This window comes from Sinocyclocheilus anshuiensis, unplaced genomic scaffold (genome assembly GCF_001515605.1).
Source record: "Sinocyclocheilus anshuiensis isolate Anshui unplaced genomic scaffold, SAMN03320099.WGS_v1.1 scaffold475, whole genome shotgun sequence".
Lineage (NCBI taxonomy): Eukaryota > Metazoa > Chordata > Actinopteri > Cypriniformes > Cyprinidae > Sinocyclocheilus > Sinocyclocheilus anshuiensis.
The window spans coordinates 979067-995323 of NW_015549650.1; the positions used below are offsets into that span (position 1 = coordinate 979067).

Genomic DNA, 16257 nt, shown 5'->3' on the forward strand with positions numbered 1-16257 from the left:
TCTACATCCCTAATCCTACCCAATACCTAAACTTAACAACTACCTAACTAACTATTAATAAGCAGCAAATTAGGAGTTTATTGAGGCAAAAGTCGTAGTTAATGGTTTGTTAATAGTGAGAATTGGACTTTAAAATAAAGTGTGACCTTAAATTTTATTTTTATGACTGGATTCCGCAATTCTGTCCGCGGAAATTATAGGGCCCTAATATACATACACACAAATGCTACTTATTAATCTAATATTTTAATGATTTTATTGTTACATAGGATAGGACAGCAAAAGTACCTAAACCACAAACTGTTAAAGGGATAGTTCCTTTGCCATAAACAAAACTTGGTTCTCGCGAGACTAGCATATTCTCACCGGAGCTTACGCTACTCCTACATCCTTCGTCATCTGCTGGAACGCACTCTCTCGTGAACGCGCATACAACAGTTAGCGGAAACTAGAGATTAGGGTTTATAAAGTTTTAAATATGGATTTTTTTCTTACACAAACGCATGGCTTTGCTTCAGAAGGCCTTTATTAACCCCCCAGAGCCGTGTGGAGCACTTTTTATGATGGATGGATGCACTTTTTTGGGCATCAAAATCTCGACCCCCATTCACCGCCATTATAAAGCTTGGAAGAGACAGGTCATTATAACTCTGATTGTAGTCATCTGAAAGATGAAAGTCATAAACACCTAGGATGGCTTGAAGGTGAGTAAATCATGGGGTAATTTTCATTTGTGGGTGAACTATCCCTTTAACAGAAAGTGGGCAAAAATGTCTAAATCTATAGTGAAGGTGCACCAGACAGCATAATGAGAAATTAACTTGAGTTATGGTTAATTATTCATTATTAGTTAAATAAATGTGGAAAAATAATAATAAACGTGAAAAAAATAATACTTCACAGACATTATATTTCTCAGAGGAGTTAAAAGCCAGGAGTTAAAAGCTCCATAAATTATAGAGAGAAAGGGAAAGCAAAGACCGGTTCAGATGGGGTCCAAATCACACAAATTTACCTGACCTTCTCACAGAAAATGTGTTCCGTCTAAACTGGGCCAGATGGTTCCACTTCATCCGCTTCTTTCCTATGGAGATTGTTGGTAATGATGCTGGTTTTCAGCAAATTTTACCCATCTGATGTCCAGCACAACAGGATATCAGTTTTCGATATCAACACCAGCAAGGTCAGTTACATCTAATGTTTGTGTTCTGTAGAACGCATATGTATGTATGTGTGTGTGTGTGTGTGTGTGTGTGTGTGTGTGTGTGTGTGCGTTTTTCTGACTGTCCCCACTTTTCAAAACGCTTATAAATCACACAGAATGGAGTGTATTGAAAATCTGAAATAGCACAAAGTTTCCTGTAAGGGGTAGTTTAGGGGTAGGGTTGGTGTAGGGCAATAGAATATACGGTCTGTACAGTATAAAAACCATTACGCCTATGGGATGTCCCCACTTTTCACAAAAACAAACCTGTGTGTGTGTGTGTGTGTGTGTGTGTGTGTGTGTGTGTGTGCGTGTCATCGACCCGTGGGCTCTGATAGGTTTTCAGATCTCATGGGGCCCAAAACATCATCTTCCAGTTTTCCACAGGGAGAAAGAAAATCTCCAGGCAACTTTAGTATCACAGACAGAGCCTAAAATAACAACAGAAAAACCTTAACTCTCTGAGAAAGCATATATTTACCCTTTAGAGAGTGTTTTTCCATCTCAAAGAATGAAGTAATCAAACTGTCTGACACCAGGGTAAGACTGCTGAATGAAATTATAGTTCTCTCTCACATTAAACTGGGATCAAGTATTTTAACATCAAAAAACACATCAGTGATTCTCATTCTGATTCCATAACAGTGCCATTAATAATTCTTTACTCATATTTAGGGGGAAAATATGGCATTCAGTGCTTTAAAAAACTATTCTTATTGTATCCACTACACTCATCAGCCTGTTGTGAAATCATTTCAGAAATAGTCTAACTAATTCAAAAAATAAACATGAAACTGTCACATGTACATCTTCAAATAAAAGTATAAAGGCATCTTTCTACAACAAATGCACAGAAATATCACATACTGTATATGAAAGATGCCTTTATACAGACATTTTAATCAGGAAACAATAAATCACATGCTTGAAAGAGGAAAAAAGAAACCATGTGACCAACAGCATGTCCTGTCGTTTATAGTGTTTGGTCAGGATGATAAACTCTTGTAGTTCTATAATGTCACTCCAGGTTAGAACGTTGTGTTACAATGGAATAATATGATTCTGTACCAAATCATTAAACAAACTGGTTGAACAGATTGATTTGTTTGTGAATTGGACCCCATTAGCCCAGGCAAGAAAGACTGCAAGCAATCAGAAATGAGGCAGATATGAGCGCCAGACTTGTTAAAGGGGATCCTGGCTCTAGGCTCAGGGAGGTCTGGCAGCTGGGATACACACTCAACACACAAAACGTGATAAAACCCTACATGCACAGCCGCACACTGTCTGGGGTTGACACTGCAGCTTACTTTATTGCTGTTACGTTGCATCATGGGCTGATCCCTGAGGAACTGCACTATAATAATTTTCTGATTTCAGCAACTGTAGTGAGACAATATCTTATTATAGTACATTATATACAACAAAGAGGCAATCTGCATTAAAAAGAGAGGAAAACAAATAAGTCAATAACCAGGTGTTCTTCCTGGCAACAGTGTGCATGAAGGTTTGCCAGCTACTGCTGATTTGTAATGTCTATTGAGAACACAAGCTAATAAAGTTAGCTTTCTATGTTTAATTGTTCCATAATTTGGATAAAAGGAAATTGTAACTGTTGATTTGATTTATGTTCAATTTACTCTACAACTATCCCCATTTACTTTAGTTTAAATGTATTACAATAATAATGTGTACAAAACTTTTTTGAACATTTTTTTAGGGTGGGGGGGTTGTTTTATTTAAACAAAACAGACTGTAATTTTACTGATATAAAGACATGATGAAACGCAGCAACAGATCTTTTCTCCTGCATTGTGATGCAGGTTGTGGGTTCGATTCCCAGGGAATACACATACTGGTAAAAAATGTATAGCCTGAATGCACTGTAGGTCGCTTTGGATAAAAGTGTCTGCTAAATGCATTAATTATTATTATTATTAAAATGCATTACACTCTTAAAAAATTAAGTTTCCCAAGGGGGGTTTCTGCAGTGATGCCATAGAAGAACCATTTGGGTTTCCCAACAAACCTTTCAGTGAAGTTTTTTCTTAGCTTGAAGAACGTGTTAATAATCTAAAGAACTTCTTTCCACTATAAAAAAAACTTTTGTGCATTGGAAATAATGCTAAAGGTTCTTCACAGAACTATAAATGACAATAAAGAACCTTTATTTTTTAATTGTAGGGTGATTTGTTTTGTTCTGACTTTAACACACTAGCAGTTTTTGGTTCCTATCGAGTTATATGGATATGGCCAAAAGCAATGACCTGCAGTTCAGGGAGTCAGATGGTAACAATTACTAATTGCACCATCTAATTCAGTCAGTGAGTGAGCTGTGGACCAGGAGTATAGGAGATTGATTTCATTGATTGAGTCATTGACCAATTTATTAAAAAGAACAGGTTCATGAGTGTCATTTGCTCTGGAATTGCACCACACTGGTTGTGCTTCATTCACTCAAAAAGAAAAATCTAAATCTTCTGACTTAAAAACTGCTAGCAGGAAACAATATTTTAGTACGGTGTTCCAGCATGCAAAACCAATAACACATATGTTCGAAAAAAACACTGACAGAACCGACTGTCATAAAATCACTTGGTTCCAATATTTTTGAAGAAATGGAACAAGCTCTCGATGCCCGATCCTACTGTACAGCATAATACAGTGACAGACAGGATGTGATGCATCTCTTTACACACTCCCACACTCCAAACGTTCTCCTCTAGCGTATCACACGTTATTTAAGCAGCACTGTCTCAGAGGAATTCAGGGCACCTTTAAGCAACACTTTCTCCATGTGACATGTCTCAGACTAATCTAATTGAAGCAGATGCAGAAAATACCACAAGGAATTGGATTGTCTGTGTTCTCATTTCGACTCTGCTGTAGTAACTTGAATTTCTCAGTTCTACAGAATGCTGTTCTTTAAGACAAGAGAGGTTAGACGGTAGTGCTGAGAGGGTTAAAAAAAAGTCTCTGCCACCATAGCATTGTTTTTTAAAATGAAGGTTCACCCTAAAGTGCAGCAGGTTCAACTTCTGGGCTCCATAGAGCGTCAAGTAACAGCTGACAACTCCACAACAAGAAGAGTTCACACTACAAAACACCTCTGTTAAAGACAGAACAACAGTCTATTCTTTCAACATGTTGTCAATATGTTGTACTGTTGTGTACATGGATGTTATGAAGCCCCTAAAAGGACATGGTGGTGGCGAAAAAAATAAAAAATAATAATAATAATTAAAATGTCTCTATATGTTATCATAAAGTCACAATAAAAAAAATAAATAAATATATAATATTAATGGAATTACTAATTCATAGAAAATCTCATTTAAAATTAACATTATGAAATTTAGCCCAGTGAATGCAGAATTTTTAGTTTCAACCAAAACTTTTATTTCAGTTCTTTACTATTTCCTACCTGATTGCCTTTTTCTTGTTTAAAGGATAAATCTTTCTAAATTGTCAGGGTGATGTATAAAATAGGAAACAAAGAATGGGATGTCAACAGTATGTTAAAGAACTGACTCGGATTGTTATTTTACCCACAAAGTTGGCAAAGGGTCTGAATCCATAACTAAGGAGCACAAGAAGGTCAGAATAAATGAGAAGCATTGTGAAAAAGCAATATACCACAATTCCTATCCGAACAGGATTAGATTACTTAGAGGACACCAAAATTGCATCAGATAATTTGATCATGAAAGTGGTTTGAGACAAGTCTGGGGTTAAAATCAAGACATATGTCTTTGTAAAATATTAATTGGTCTGACTATAGATTAGTACCGTCTGAATCTGGAGGATATAGACAATAGCAAACGACTCGTGACACTGCGAGCGAGTCTATCAGCGGTGGCACATAAAGGATTTTATTAAATTATGTTTTGATAGGAAGGCTCCCTGGACTCACGGCTCTAATACACTCATGAAGAATGACTGAGAGCCAAACTCAGTCCAAGCAAAAATTGCTATTCTCTTGTTAGGCAGAGTGACAGAGTGTCTGCCTGCAAGTATAAGAATGATAACATTCGATTGTGGAAAACAAACTTTTGCCATGGAGAGAGCTGTGGAAGACCTTCAGGCCATTGCAGATTCGACTGAAGAGAGCAGTGGCCTCTCTAAGCTACATGTGTGCGCGGCTGCATATTTCTGATATTGCTCCCCTAGTCTCGCATAGACAGACTTTCAAACTGACAGCAGAAGGTCTGGGAACCTTGGCCGCTTTGAATGGCCAAGGCCCGCCCAAGAGGCCATATGACAGACAGGTAAGGTTTGTGCCATGTTATGTTTAGGGGCGTGGAAATGTCCCCACAATATCAGACTGGTGTGTAAAACTCTTGGACATATTTTAAAGAGTCTATGCCGCGAACTTCACATATTTCACATACTTTTGGAAACCCGGCGTTTAGTTGATCCTGATAAGTGCTCATTTTCACAGTTGTAAACACGACGGCTTCTTCGTTCATGAGGGGGTTTGGCATCACGCCATCATTGTTTCCAACGTTAAAGAACGGGGCACACACACGTCTCCCGGAAATCCTGTATAAATCAACCAATCCGATGACGACTTCCTGAAGCGTTTCCAATTTTGTGTGCGATATGCATCAGAAGTTCAGCCAACGGTCTGTGGGCGTGACGTCTGAAGCTGAGACTATTGCTCCCCTAGACAGAACAAAAAGCAGCTGGAATGTGTGAATGACTTGAATCGGAGCGAAATAAATGGACAGCAGTTCAATCTAAAGTCCAAATGCATGACCATTGATTTTCAATATGGAATTGTTGTCTAGATTTCAAAAACTCTTAGGAAGGACTTTTTATTTTATTTATTTTTTTTTCTACAGATTATTTTCTGTTTTGGTGTCAAATAACCATTTTGAAGAATCGATTTGTAATTGTTGCTTTATTTCCGACCTTTTGCCAAAAAAAATTAACTACAACAATAAATAACTATGCATTATTACTATGGTAATATTATTAATAATAATTATCATAATAACCATTTATTTTGTTAATAATTATTATGATTACATAAATAGGTAAAAAGTGTAAATATTGGTACAAAAATATAAAATATATTAGATACTAGTATGCTAGATTCCATATACTAGTATCAAAAAAGTTGTGTACTAAATCACACAAACACATATAAAGCAAATGCTTTGAAAAATGTAAAACAAAGAAAGTTATGACATGAAATGAAGACCCAATACTTACAATTTCTAGGTCACTATCTGAACTCTGAACCTTGTATAAAATGCTGAAATACAGTGAACACTGCAGAGGCCTGGCAGCTCGTTTCTGTCCAATTGAAATCGTTTTTCACAGCATGCCACGCAACTGCAGCAAACACTGGTAAATAGTTTGTTTTTAATTTTGCCTATATTTTTGTCAATTTCTAGGTGTTCTTAACCTTTTGTTTATTACGTTTTTTTTTTTTTTTTTACTGTAGTTGTTCTGCATGTATTAGTTATTTTAATTTACAACCCATTTTGGGTTCATTTTTAAATGAACATGCATACCATGTTCAAACATTTAACCCATACCTGCTGGGTTTGTCACTTTTTGACCCATTACTGGGTTGGCAAAAATACACAAATTAGGTTGTTTTTTTCACCAAGCATATTTTGTGTATGCGTAATTTCTGTAAAATTTTGGTTAAAACAATACAAACGCACAGAGCTTCCATTAATACTCATTAGAAAAGAGTAACAGCAAGAAAATGGCAAACAGAAACAGTTGCTAAGGCTCTGAATGATCAGTGCCATTAAGGTAGGCCTCCTAACGCAGCACACCAGCTATTGCTCCATCTTTCCTGGCTGTGTCGGTTAACCAATCCGGCATCTCTCTCAAAGTGACATGCTGTTTGTTGGGGTAATTCCCGATCTGTGTGTGCGTGCATGCATATGTGTGTGTGTGTGAGAGAGAGAGATAAATCACGTCTATTTGAGAATAATGCTGAGCAAAGCTCTCTCTCCCTCGCTGAGAGATAACCAGTCAGTGGAGGAAGAGCGCTGCAGTTCAGAGCAATCGATGCAGCGCCTGACCCTCAATACAGCAATGCAGAGAGAGAGAGAGAGAGGGAGAGAGACACTGAGAGAGAGACATGCAGCCTTGAAGAGATTTATTAATTAGGTTACACAGTGTAGCGGAACATGAAGTTTGTCAAAATATTGCCTAATCTTTTGATATAATTTAAGTGGCAAATACACTGTGGAACAACCAAGTTTATACATTTGTACAAGCTCATTAAAGTGTTTTAGCATAATATTACAGAACGGGCACTTAAATCCACGACAGCTTTCATTTGAACAAACCCCCGAGTCTATCATCTACTGAAGTATAAACGCAGACCCTCTAGACATGCAAACTCTATTTCACGCATCGCTGTCCTGAAACATCCGAGTGCAAACATGTTGCATACTCAGTGTTGCAGCAAGGGGCACTAAAGCGCTTCTGTGGTAGTACTTCTACTGGTCGTTTATTCTTTCAGGTTGACTATTGTTAGAACGACAATTTAAAGAAAAACATATGGAGCAAGTTAACGCTAGTTGAGTGCAGTGTACAATTTCTGAGCAAAACAATATGCAAAAATAATGACTGTTGTCAAAGAGGTTTCCTCAATCTGCTATAGGGCCGTTTCGCCCTCCATGAAGATCCATGTAACCTTTTCATTGCACAAAAAGTTTATTATAATGGAAAAAGATATTCAGATTATTCAAATATTCCTTAAACTAAGAAAAAAAAAAGTTATTTTAAGAGAAAGGTGGACCCAAAATGGTCCCTCTATTGCATTTCTACAAACTCTCCCTTTTTGAAATCAATATTTTTAAGAGTGTGGATTCCTGCCCCAATCTCACACCATTGTTTAATCTGCTGCCACGTAATTGATTTTAACCTTTCTACTAAAGTAGGCCATGTGGGCAGGGGAACTTAATAATAACCAATCACATTATAGCTTAACATGTTACATCTCTTTTACCATTTAATCAAATCTCAATCACTTACATTGTGTCCAGATGTGACACGCAATAAAAAAGGGTATCTTTTCTATGTTAATCAGTTTTTGTCTTAAAGCAACAGTAGCTACAGCAATACGCAATGAGCAACAGAGGATTCTATTTTTGGGATGGTTTCTATTTCTGCAACGTCACGGCTGACAGCTCAGATATTGTGTTTTGTATGATATTAAAATTATTCCATTTGAATTTCTGTATCTCGACTTTAATAGAAATAATGAAAGCGCCAACGGAGATCTTTTAAAGGGTTAGTTCACCCAAAAATGAAAATTCTATCATTAATTACTCACCCTCGTGTTGTTCGACTGGAAAATAAAGGAAAGAAAAATGTTCAAACTCTGAACTGCGTGAACAAACAAGTGTATTCCGTGATAAAGATTGCATCAGTCACTGAGTATGTGTTTTGAATATTGTTGAAATGGTATTCTTTTCATTCATTTGATTATGTACTTATCCATTTCATAGCAAGTGAAATATTTTGAACGATATGATTAAATATTCAAATCAGGAATAAAATCCAATAACAATGGTATCAAAATAGTACTTCTTAAGCAGGAATCATGCAAAATTTCTTTTTCGGACTGCCCTAATCAATGCACACATACATTCAAGAATAACGACAACAGATAATTGTCTCTGATATCCTGTTTCACTTGGAAATACATCAGATTACGGAGCTGAAATGGGTTTAACTGACTTTAAGGAGGCCTACAGCTGGCGTGCTGCTGGACCTACTGCTTTGTTCATACATATATGCGCTTTCCTTTCTATAAAAACATACACGCTGCAGCAGTAAGGACACAGTCTGAGAGAAAAAGGTGAAAGGAGAGAGAGTGCTCTCTCTCTACTATCCTAAAGGTTGATAATGCACTATAATCTATTCCTTCATCAAATCCCTTGGGTAGGACAGAGAACGCCTCCATTTCACACTCAACACATTGAAAACGGGACTTCTCCCGTTGGTCATACCAATTTTTTTTCCATTTCAATAATCAAAAAACGCACACACACACATACAGAGAGAGAATCATACTAATGCACCAGCAAGAAGGCCAGCAAGCACTCACACAACAAATGATCCGATCATACATTTTTCATGTGATAGGCACTGGCATGAAGAAGATACACATCCCTATTTAAAATATGTGAACACTTTACCTTACAGGGATGCTTTAATATCATGCGTACGCCTCACTGCTTTGCCAATCAAACTAGTGTTTTGACGAAAAACCCAATACTAATGCTTCTCCAGGCAGATTTAGCTGAATTGATCTCCTGTCAAAGGGAATTACAATGAGTAGAAACGATGAGATGAAATGATCATGCTAAAAACGTTACTACAAGAGACATCAGTTTGATTATGCTGGGATTGCTTTTCAAGAACTAAATTACACACGGCAAAATGAAAAGCTCCTGAATCATAATTGATTAGGGATCATCTTAAAATGAAAATTACAGCTCAAGTCAACATGAGATACAGTACCCAATTTTACAAATGTTAAAATGGAGTTGACTGGGAATTGACAGGATTGTGAAAAGAAAGAGCTTGAGGATATCTTAAAATGAGGAAAGTCGTTTCAGGGGTGGAGGAAGTTGTTGAGCCCAAAGTATACTTTGGGAATGCATACAAAGCACAAGGCACAATTTTTCACCATCAAACACACAAAGCCTTATGTTTCTAACCATGCATACTGTGTATGTGCAGCTCGCATATGCACCTTTTGCACTAAAGTGATAACACTAAATTAATGGAGGAGACAGAACAACAACAACAAACTACTGGAGACAGCAACAACAAAAGACGCCCACGTTAACATCCGCTTGTGTAAGGGGATTAAGAGATTCTATTTATTTATTTATTTATTTATGTTTAATCACTCATAACTTTTGGAAAGGAATAGCACAGACTCTGGACAAGGATGAAATGTTTTAATGTGCTTGTGTGTTGAACGCCTGTGTTCACACATGCTACTTTGAAAGCTTGACTGTATGCGTTAAAAAAAACTAAGTACACTTTAGGCTTTATATTTTGATGAAAGACCATTGTTTTTCTTTGGAATAATGTCCACTGATGGATTATATATATATAATAAGACCAAAACTGTACAGTAAGGCAGACAGAAAGCGTTTTTTGCACGCCTTTTTTAAATTGTTTTCCATTGGCAGTGAGCGTTTTGCACGCTGTTTATGTGCCCTGGGTGCCTCGCGAGTGCCTAAAGTTGATTAAAAAAATAATAAACTCTGAGCATCATTCGTGGTTTTTTTTTTTCCATTGTCCAATCGAATGAATGGAGAGGCGGGCCTTCCATTGTGGTGCCGGAAGTTTACAGTTGCTTGGAACGTCCGGAGACGGCAATGGTGGAGAAGAAACATATTTTGGCTGGGTTACCCAGAGCTGTATTTTTTTTTGAAAGTTTCTGCTAATATCACAGTTTATTCGTGCTATAATTCTTGATTAGACTGACAGGACAGCTGATTCGGTGGTTGCCTAGCAACATAAAAAAAAAACCGCAGTGCACTGCTCTTTTATAAATTAAAAAAAGTCAACCAAAAAAGGCTGTGCGATGCATCTCGCGTTTTCAAACCTGAAAAACACGTTCTGTCTGATTGGGGCCTAAGAAAGTAAGGCTACGTCTAATCGGAATACTTTTTCTCAGAGTTTTGGTCTTGAGGTTTAGTCATGTGACACATTGTACCGATACATATCTAAGTTTATACTGGTATTGTGCCTTATGCGCTATTCACTTTCACACTGTTGCTAAAGATATTTTACTTTGTACACTCTTCGTATCACAGTACTGCAAAGATTACAGAAAATTTACTCGCAACTGCTGTCCTGCGGCAAAAAACGAGAGCAGTTGTGTTTTAGACCAAACATAATGGTGTTTGAGTGCGACGCATCAGTCAATGGAGAGATATTTTGCCAAATAAAATGATCCTGCCAGAAGAATAGAGTTTGAACTTTATTGTGTCTGTTCTGTCTGCATCATCTCAGCGAGCTCTTATGAGGTTTTATGCATGCACAGTAAGGCAAAGTTAGCGCTTTCCAACGTTTCGTTGTGGATGAGAAACTTCTGGAAAAGGCTAGTGTGGACAGAGAGCATTTTGAAACGAAAACACAATTTTTTAATGTATCCTGGTTAATATATACATAGCCTACATAGGGTCAATTTTGCTTTCATGTCTGTGGACTGAATCTACCAAAAAAAAAAAAATCATTATTTTTCATCCCTCAATTTTTTTTCATTAAAAAAAATCACTGGGAAATAATTTAATAATAATTGTATATTTAAAAAATGTATTTAAATGTATAATAAAATACATTTAAATAAATGTTTAAAATATACAATGACTGTATGACAAACATCAGAAAGAAAAATGCATGTAAAGGATGTGCTGCAACTAGTCTTTACATGGAGCTGAACGTTGTAAACTCCACCAATGGGAGTTACACTGTCAACGCATAAACAACTGTTCCTCTACTGAAAAAAAAAAGTTACACCTCAAAAGGACAATTTAGACAACTTTTTGATAACTTGTATTAGTATAGCCTGCAATAGCTTCAACAAAATACAAAACCTTGGTTTTAAATGCTTCTTATTGGGCTGGAGTAAGTAAATCAGCTGGAGCAAGAAACAGATGTCGTCACTCTCTGAGGAAACTTTACTTCACAGTGTATGTGACATTACATCACAAATGTAGAGTCTGAGAGGGACTGTGAGGGCTTTGGTTCGGCATTTGGGATAGGGCTTATAAACACTTCTCAAGCATAGATTTGCAGAGTAACTCTGGCTGTGTATAAATCTTACTGTGTGAAGGACTCACTTGGGCTGTCAGAGTGGCACTGGGGTGACAGAAGAGAGCAGACCTGGCTCCTGTTCTCAGACCGTGTGCTCTCCTGACAGTCTGGTGACTTCCAAGAGAAATGGACAGCGCCTCCTGCGGGAAAGGAAGACAAATAGAATATCAGTCTCTGAAAATGTGACATTCAAGAACAAGCAATGATATTAAAATAATGTTCACTCTAAGTTGAAATATCATAATAGCAAGTTCCAAACACATGAATGGCAAAGCAAAGTTTTATTTATTTTGAGTAGGTTGGTAGTGGCATGTCGATTTGAAACAATGCAGAAGGTTAGAGAGTCGGACTTATAACCCGAAGGTTGCGGGTTCGAGTCTCAGGTCCGGCAGGAATTGTCAGTGGGGGGAGTGAATAACCAGTGCTCTCTTCCACCCTTAATACCACAACTGAGGTGAGACCCTTGAGCAAGGCACCGAACCCCCAACTGCTCCCCGGGGGCCGCAGCAATATGGCTGCCTACTGCTCCGGGTGTGTGTTCACTACTGTGTGTGTGCACTTGGATGGGTTAAATGCAAAGCACAAATTCTGAGTATGGGTCACCATACTTGGCCACATGTCACTTCACTTCACTATATAACAAACAAAAAAAATAAATAAATAATAAGTGACGTGACGTGGCCAAGTATGGTGACCCATACTCAGAATTTGTGCTTTGCATTTATCCCATCCACACAGCAGTGAACACACACACACCGTGAACAGTTGGGGGTTCGGTGCCTTACTCAAGGGCACCTCAGTCGTGGTACTGAAGGTGGGAGAGAGTGCTGTACATTCACTCCCCCCACCTACAATCCCTGCCGGTACGAGACTCGAACCCGCAACCTTTGGGTTACGAGTCCGACTCTCTAACCATTAGGCCACGACTTCCCCATACTTGGCCACATGTCACTTCACTTCACTATAATATAGATAATATCATATAACTATCCACCTTATTTTTCCCGTAAGAAAATTACATGGCCATTTGTAAATTTAAAGTGTGTCTGGCTTACGGTGTCATCCGCTTCCTGCTATTTTTAGCTGTACAAAACAGCTACTTTTGCTGCGTCATATTGCAAACTGGCATTTCTTACTATATTATTTTTAATGTATTGTCTTAATTGTAAACACACTGATTTGTAGCGCAAACGTTTTACCGTTCACTGTACTTTATCATTCTTCTCATTATTTCCCTACAGTGGCTAATGAATCGGAAATCTTGCACCACGTTCACCGGAAACAGCTTACTTCCGCATTGAAAAATAAGGTGGATAATCTATACAAAGAGATCAGTGACTGGAAAGCAAGTCTGTAGTGAATTATACTGTACGATATTACAGGTTAGTTTAATTTTACATGCTGTATTTCAGTCATTTTATAGGTCCATCAGTGCATATTTTATAGGTGTTGATAGACAACAAATGTAATGTTCATCACTTCAATTTCACAGTTTGCTTTATGTAACAAAACATTTAATTTTGAGACCATGTTTATGAATAAGAGATGGAAATGAATAACTATTGTCATTTGAATTTGGATATAGTTTTTGGGTGGTTGGGTTTCCCCTGTGCAATTTAAAGCATAATCCTTTTCCTGTACTAACTCATTTTTAATACACACTTTTAATTACAACTAGGGCTGTTGTAAGAAAAAGTGGGGGGAAAGTGGTGAAGTTATTTTGGGTGCAACAAAAAAGTCTGTCATGTGATTCTTAATTATTATTTTTTTTAAAACACACACATCAGATATGAGTTTCAGTTATTTCAGTACATCTCAAAAATATGTGATCAGGTTATGAAATTAACACTTGCCACCAGTCAAATGTGATTTGTCCCAATAAAGCTCTTTTGAATTTGAAAGAGAGAAGCAACAGACAAATTGACAAAATATAACAATTAATTTTAACCTAAATTTTAATTTGTCAACTTTTCTCCTCTCTCTCTAAAAGTTTTTTTATTTTTTTGTGGAAATTTTACAGTGTCATGTATTTTGCATTGTGGTAATGTCAGCTGATGTGCTTAATAGCAAAGTACCAAGCATTCACAAGACTGCACTGAAACATTCACCACAGAAGCATCATACAATCTGAAATTTGAATTGTTACACCCCTACCAAAAACAGCACTGAAACTCACCATCCTCCTTTCATTTTACTCATCATATAGCAGCTGTTCCCTATCCAATTACAGCCAGTTACACACATTACAAATTAATTATGCAAAAGCTCAGTACTGCAGACAGCTGCAGGAGGGTATGTCGCATCAAAGCAGCAGAAAGCAGCAGGGGACAGAGTGAGGATGTGAGGGAATATGTAGGCGAGGTGTAGCACAGGTTGAGCGGGGTCAAGGACTCAAGTGTCTGCAAAGCTCTTATCTTAAGTTAATACAGGCACCGAGCTCGTAGATCTCACTCTTGACTTCTGCAGTGTATTTATACAGCTCTCAGAGTGATAGATAAAAAAATGTCACGTCCATCACCTCGGGAACGAGAAGAAAGTAATAGAGAGCAAATAATAGGCCAGCATATGCAAAGCCAGAGATGAGATTTCACGTTGTGTCGCCAGTGTTTAAATACGAAGCAGTGACAGGACAGACAATGCAAGTAACTAAATCATTTTGTTGAAGTGACACAGTCTCAGGCATGAGTGAATCTCTCGGCCACTCATCCATGATGGAGGCCAATAGCCCTGCCCTGTGTAGGCTGTGAGGATATCCCTCCTTCAAATCGTCTCATCAAAACCTATTACTTCTGTGATATCCACTTATTTTCAGTCCAACTTCTTATTTCAGTCTCAACTGAGACTTGGATATCACACTTGGAGTCCATTTACTGGCCATCTGATGCATACTGCACACAAAAAGGACAAACACTCTTGCAATCTGGTAAATTCTAATTTGATGGGCTGGCTTTGTGTAACTTCCAGGAATGCAGAGTTTTCTATATTTTTTTTTTTTTTTTTTAATGGTACCAGGCTGTTTCAGAGGAAGAATGAATCCACAGATTTGCCTTGATTAGATGCATTATACTTTTTTCTGAAATATTTCTTTGGAATAAATCAACATACTTATTCACTTTTAAAAATATAAAATAGATCTAAAATATGGTCCTGCAGAATAAGGCATTAATATATGCTATATATTATGTACTAATGAACAGCTGATATACTAGTAATATGCATGCACTGAATTAACCCACCATCATTCTGCAACTGTGAATTATGGCAAAAACAAAGATTATCTTTCAGACTGTAGATGTTAAAGAGACATTAGAAGACATTCTGATAAACGAAAGTCCTACTGATGTCTCAATGGTTTTATTTTGTATGAAAGGTTATTGAGCATGTATACACTCTTAAAAATAAAGGTGCTTCACGATGCCATAGGAGAACCTTTTTGTCTAAATGGTTCCATAAAGAACCTTTAACATCTGAAGAACCTTTCTGTTTCACAAAAGGTTCTTTGTGGCGAAAAAAGGTTCTTGAGATTATAAAAAGGTAATAAAGAGATGGTTCTTTAAAGAACCTATGACTGAATGGTTCTTTGTGGAACCAAAAATGGTTCTTCTATGGCATCGCTTGAAGAACCTTTTGAAGCACCTTTATTTTTAATATGTAGTGAATATATTGTGCCAGGCATTCAGATGAAGGAAGAAGTCTGCTGGAAAGCCAGTGTTGTGCTCAGCTGTGAGACTTCAATTAAACCAGTACACTGGCAGCAATTGTTTATGATGACCTGAGGTTAAAAGTGCATGCTTGATGCGATTTATTAATTGTACCCCATGGATATGCAACAAAATTAAAAAGAACAGCGGTACAAGTTTAGAGGTTGGAAGTCTAAACTTTCATGCAAAAGAAAAATAATTTGATCTGCCACCTCTTTAGTCACGCTGATCTGGCAAAAACTGACAGCAGTTCTTCCTCGTCAAGTGTTTAGACCAGATACCTTCACACAATAGTTCTGCTTATCACCACAGCTCACATCCTTAGATACTGGCTGGGGATAGACTTGTGCCGGTATTCGGTAATGCAATATATCACGGTAATGAATATGCACGATATTGTTATCGTGGGCACTACACTTTATACATAACTTTATACATTTTTCTGTATTGCTTTATTCCATTTAAATGATCAGTTATTTTTGTTATAAGAAAAAAGTTATTAAACCTGTTATACTGTATTATGACAGCACTTTT

General features: G+C 37.3%; 1 protein-coding gene across 3 annotated transcripts in view; it reads right to left on the bottom strand.

Annotated features, from left to right (window-relative positions):
- The window catches only part of mcu (mitochondrial calcium uniporter), a 92758-nt gene that overhangs the window by 43177 nt on the left and 33324 nt on the right, over nt 1–16257 (bottom strand). For 2 of the 3 annotated variants that reach the window (XR_001630979.1, XM_016449474.1), the window contains one exon: nt 12049–12162. The exons of the other annotated variant lie outside the window; for it this stretch is intronic. Coding sequence is in view for 1 of the 2 variants with exons in the window: in XM_016449474.1 (XP_016304960.1) it covers nt 12049–12162 (114 nt within the window). In the remaining variant the exon portion in view is untranslated. The remainder of the gene's footprint in view (nt 1–12048; nt 12163–16257) is intronic. 3 annotated transcript variants of the gene reach the window in all.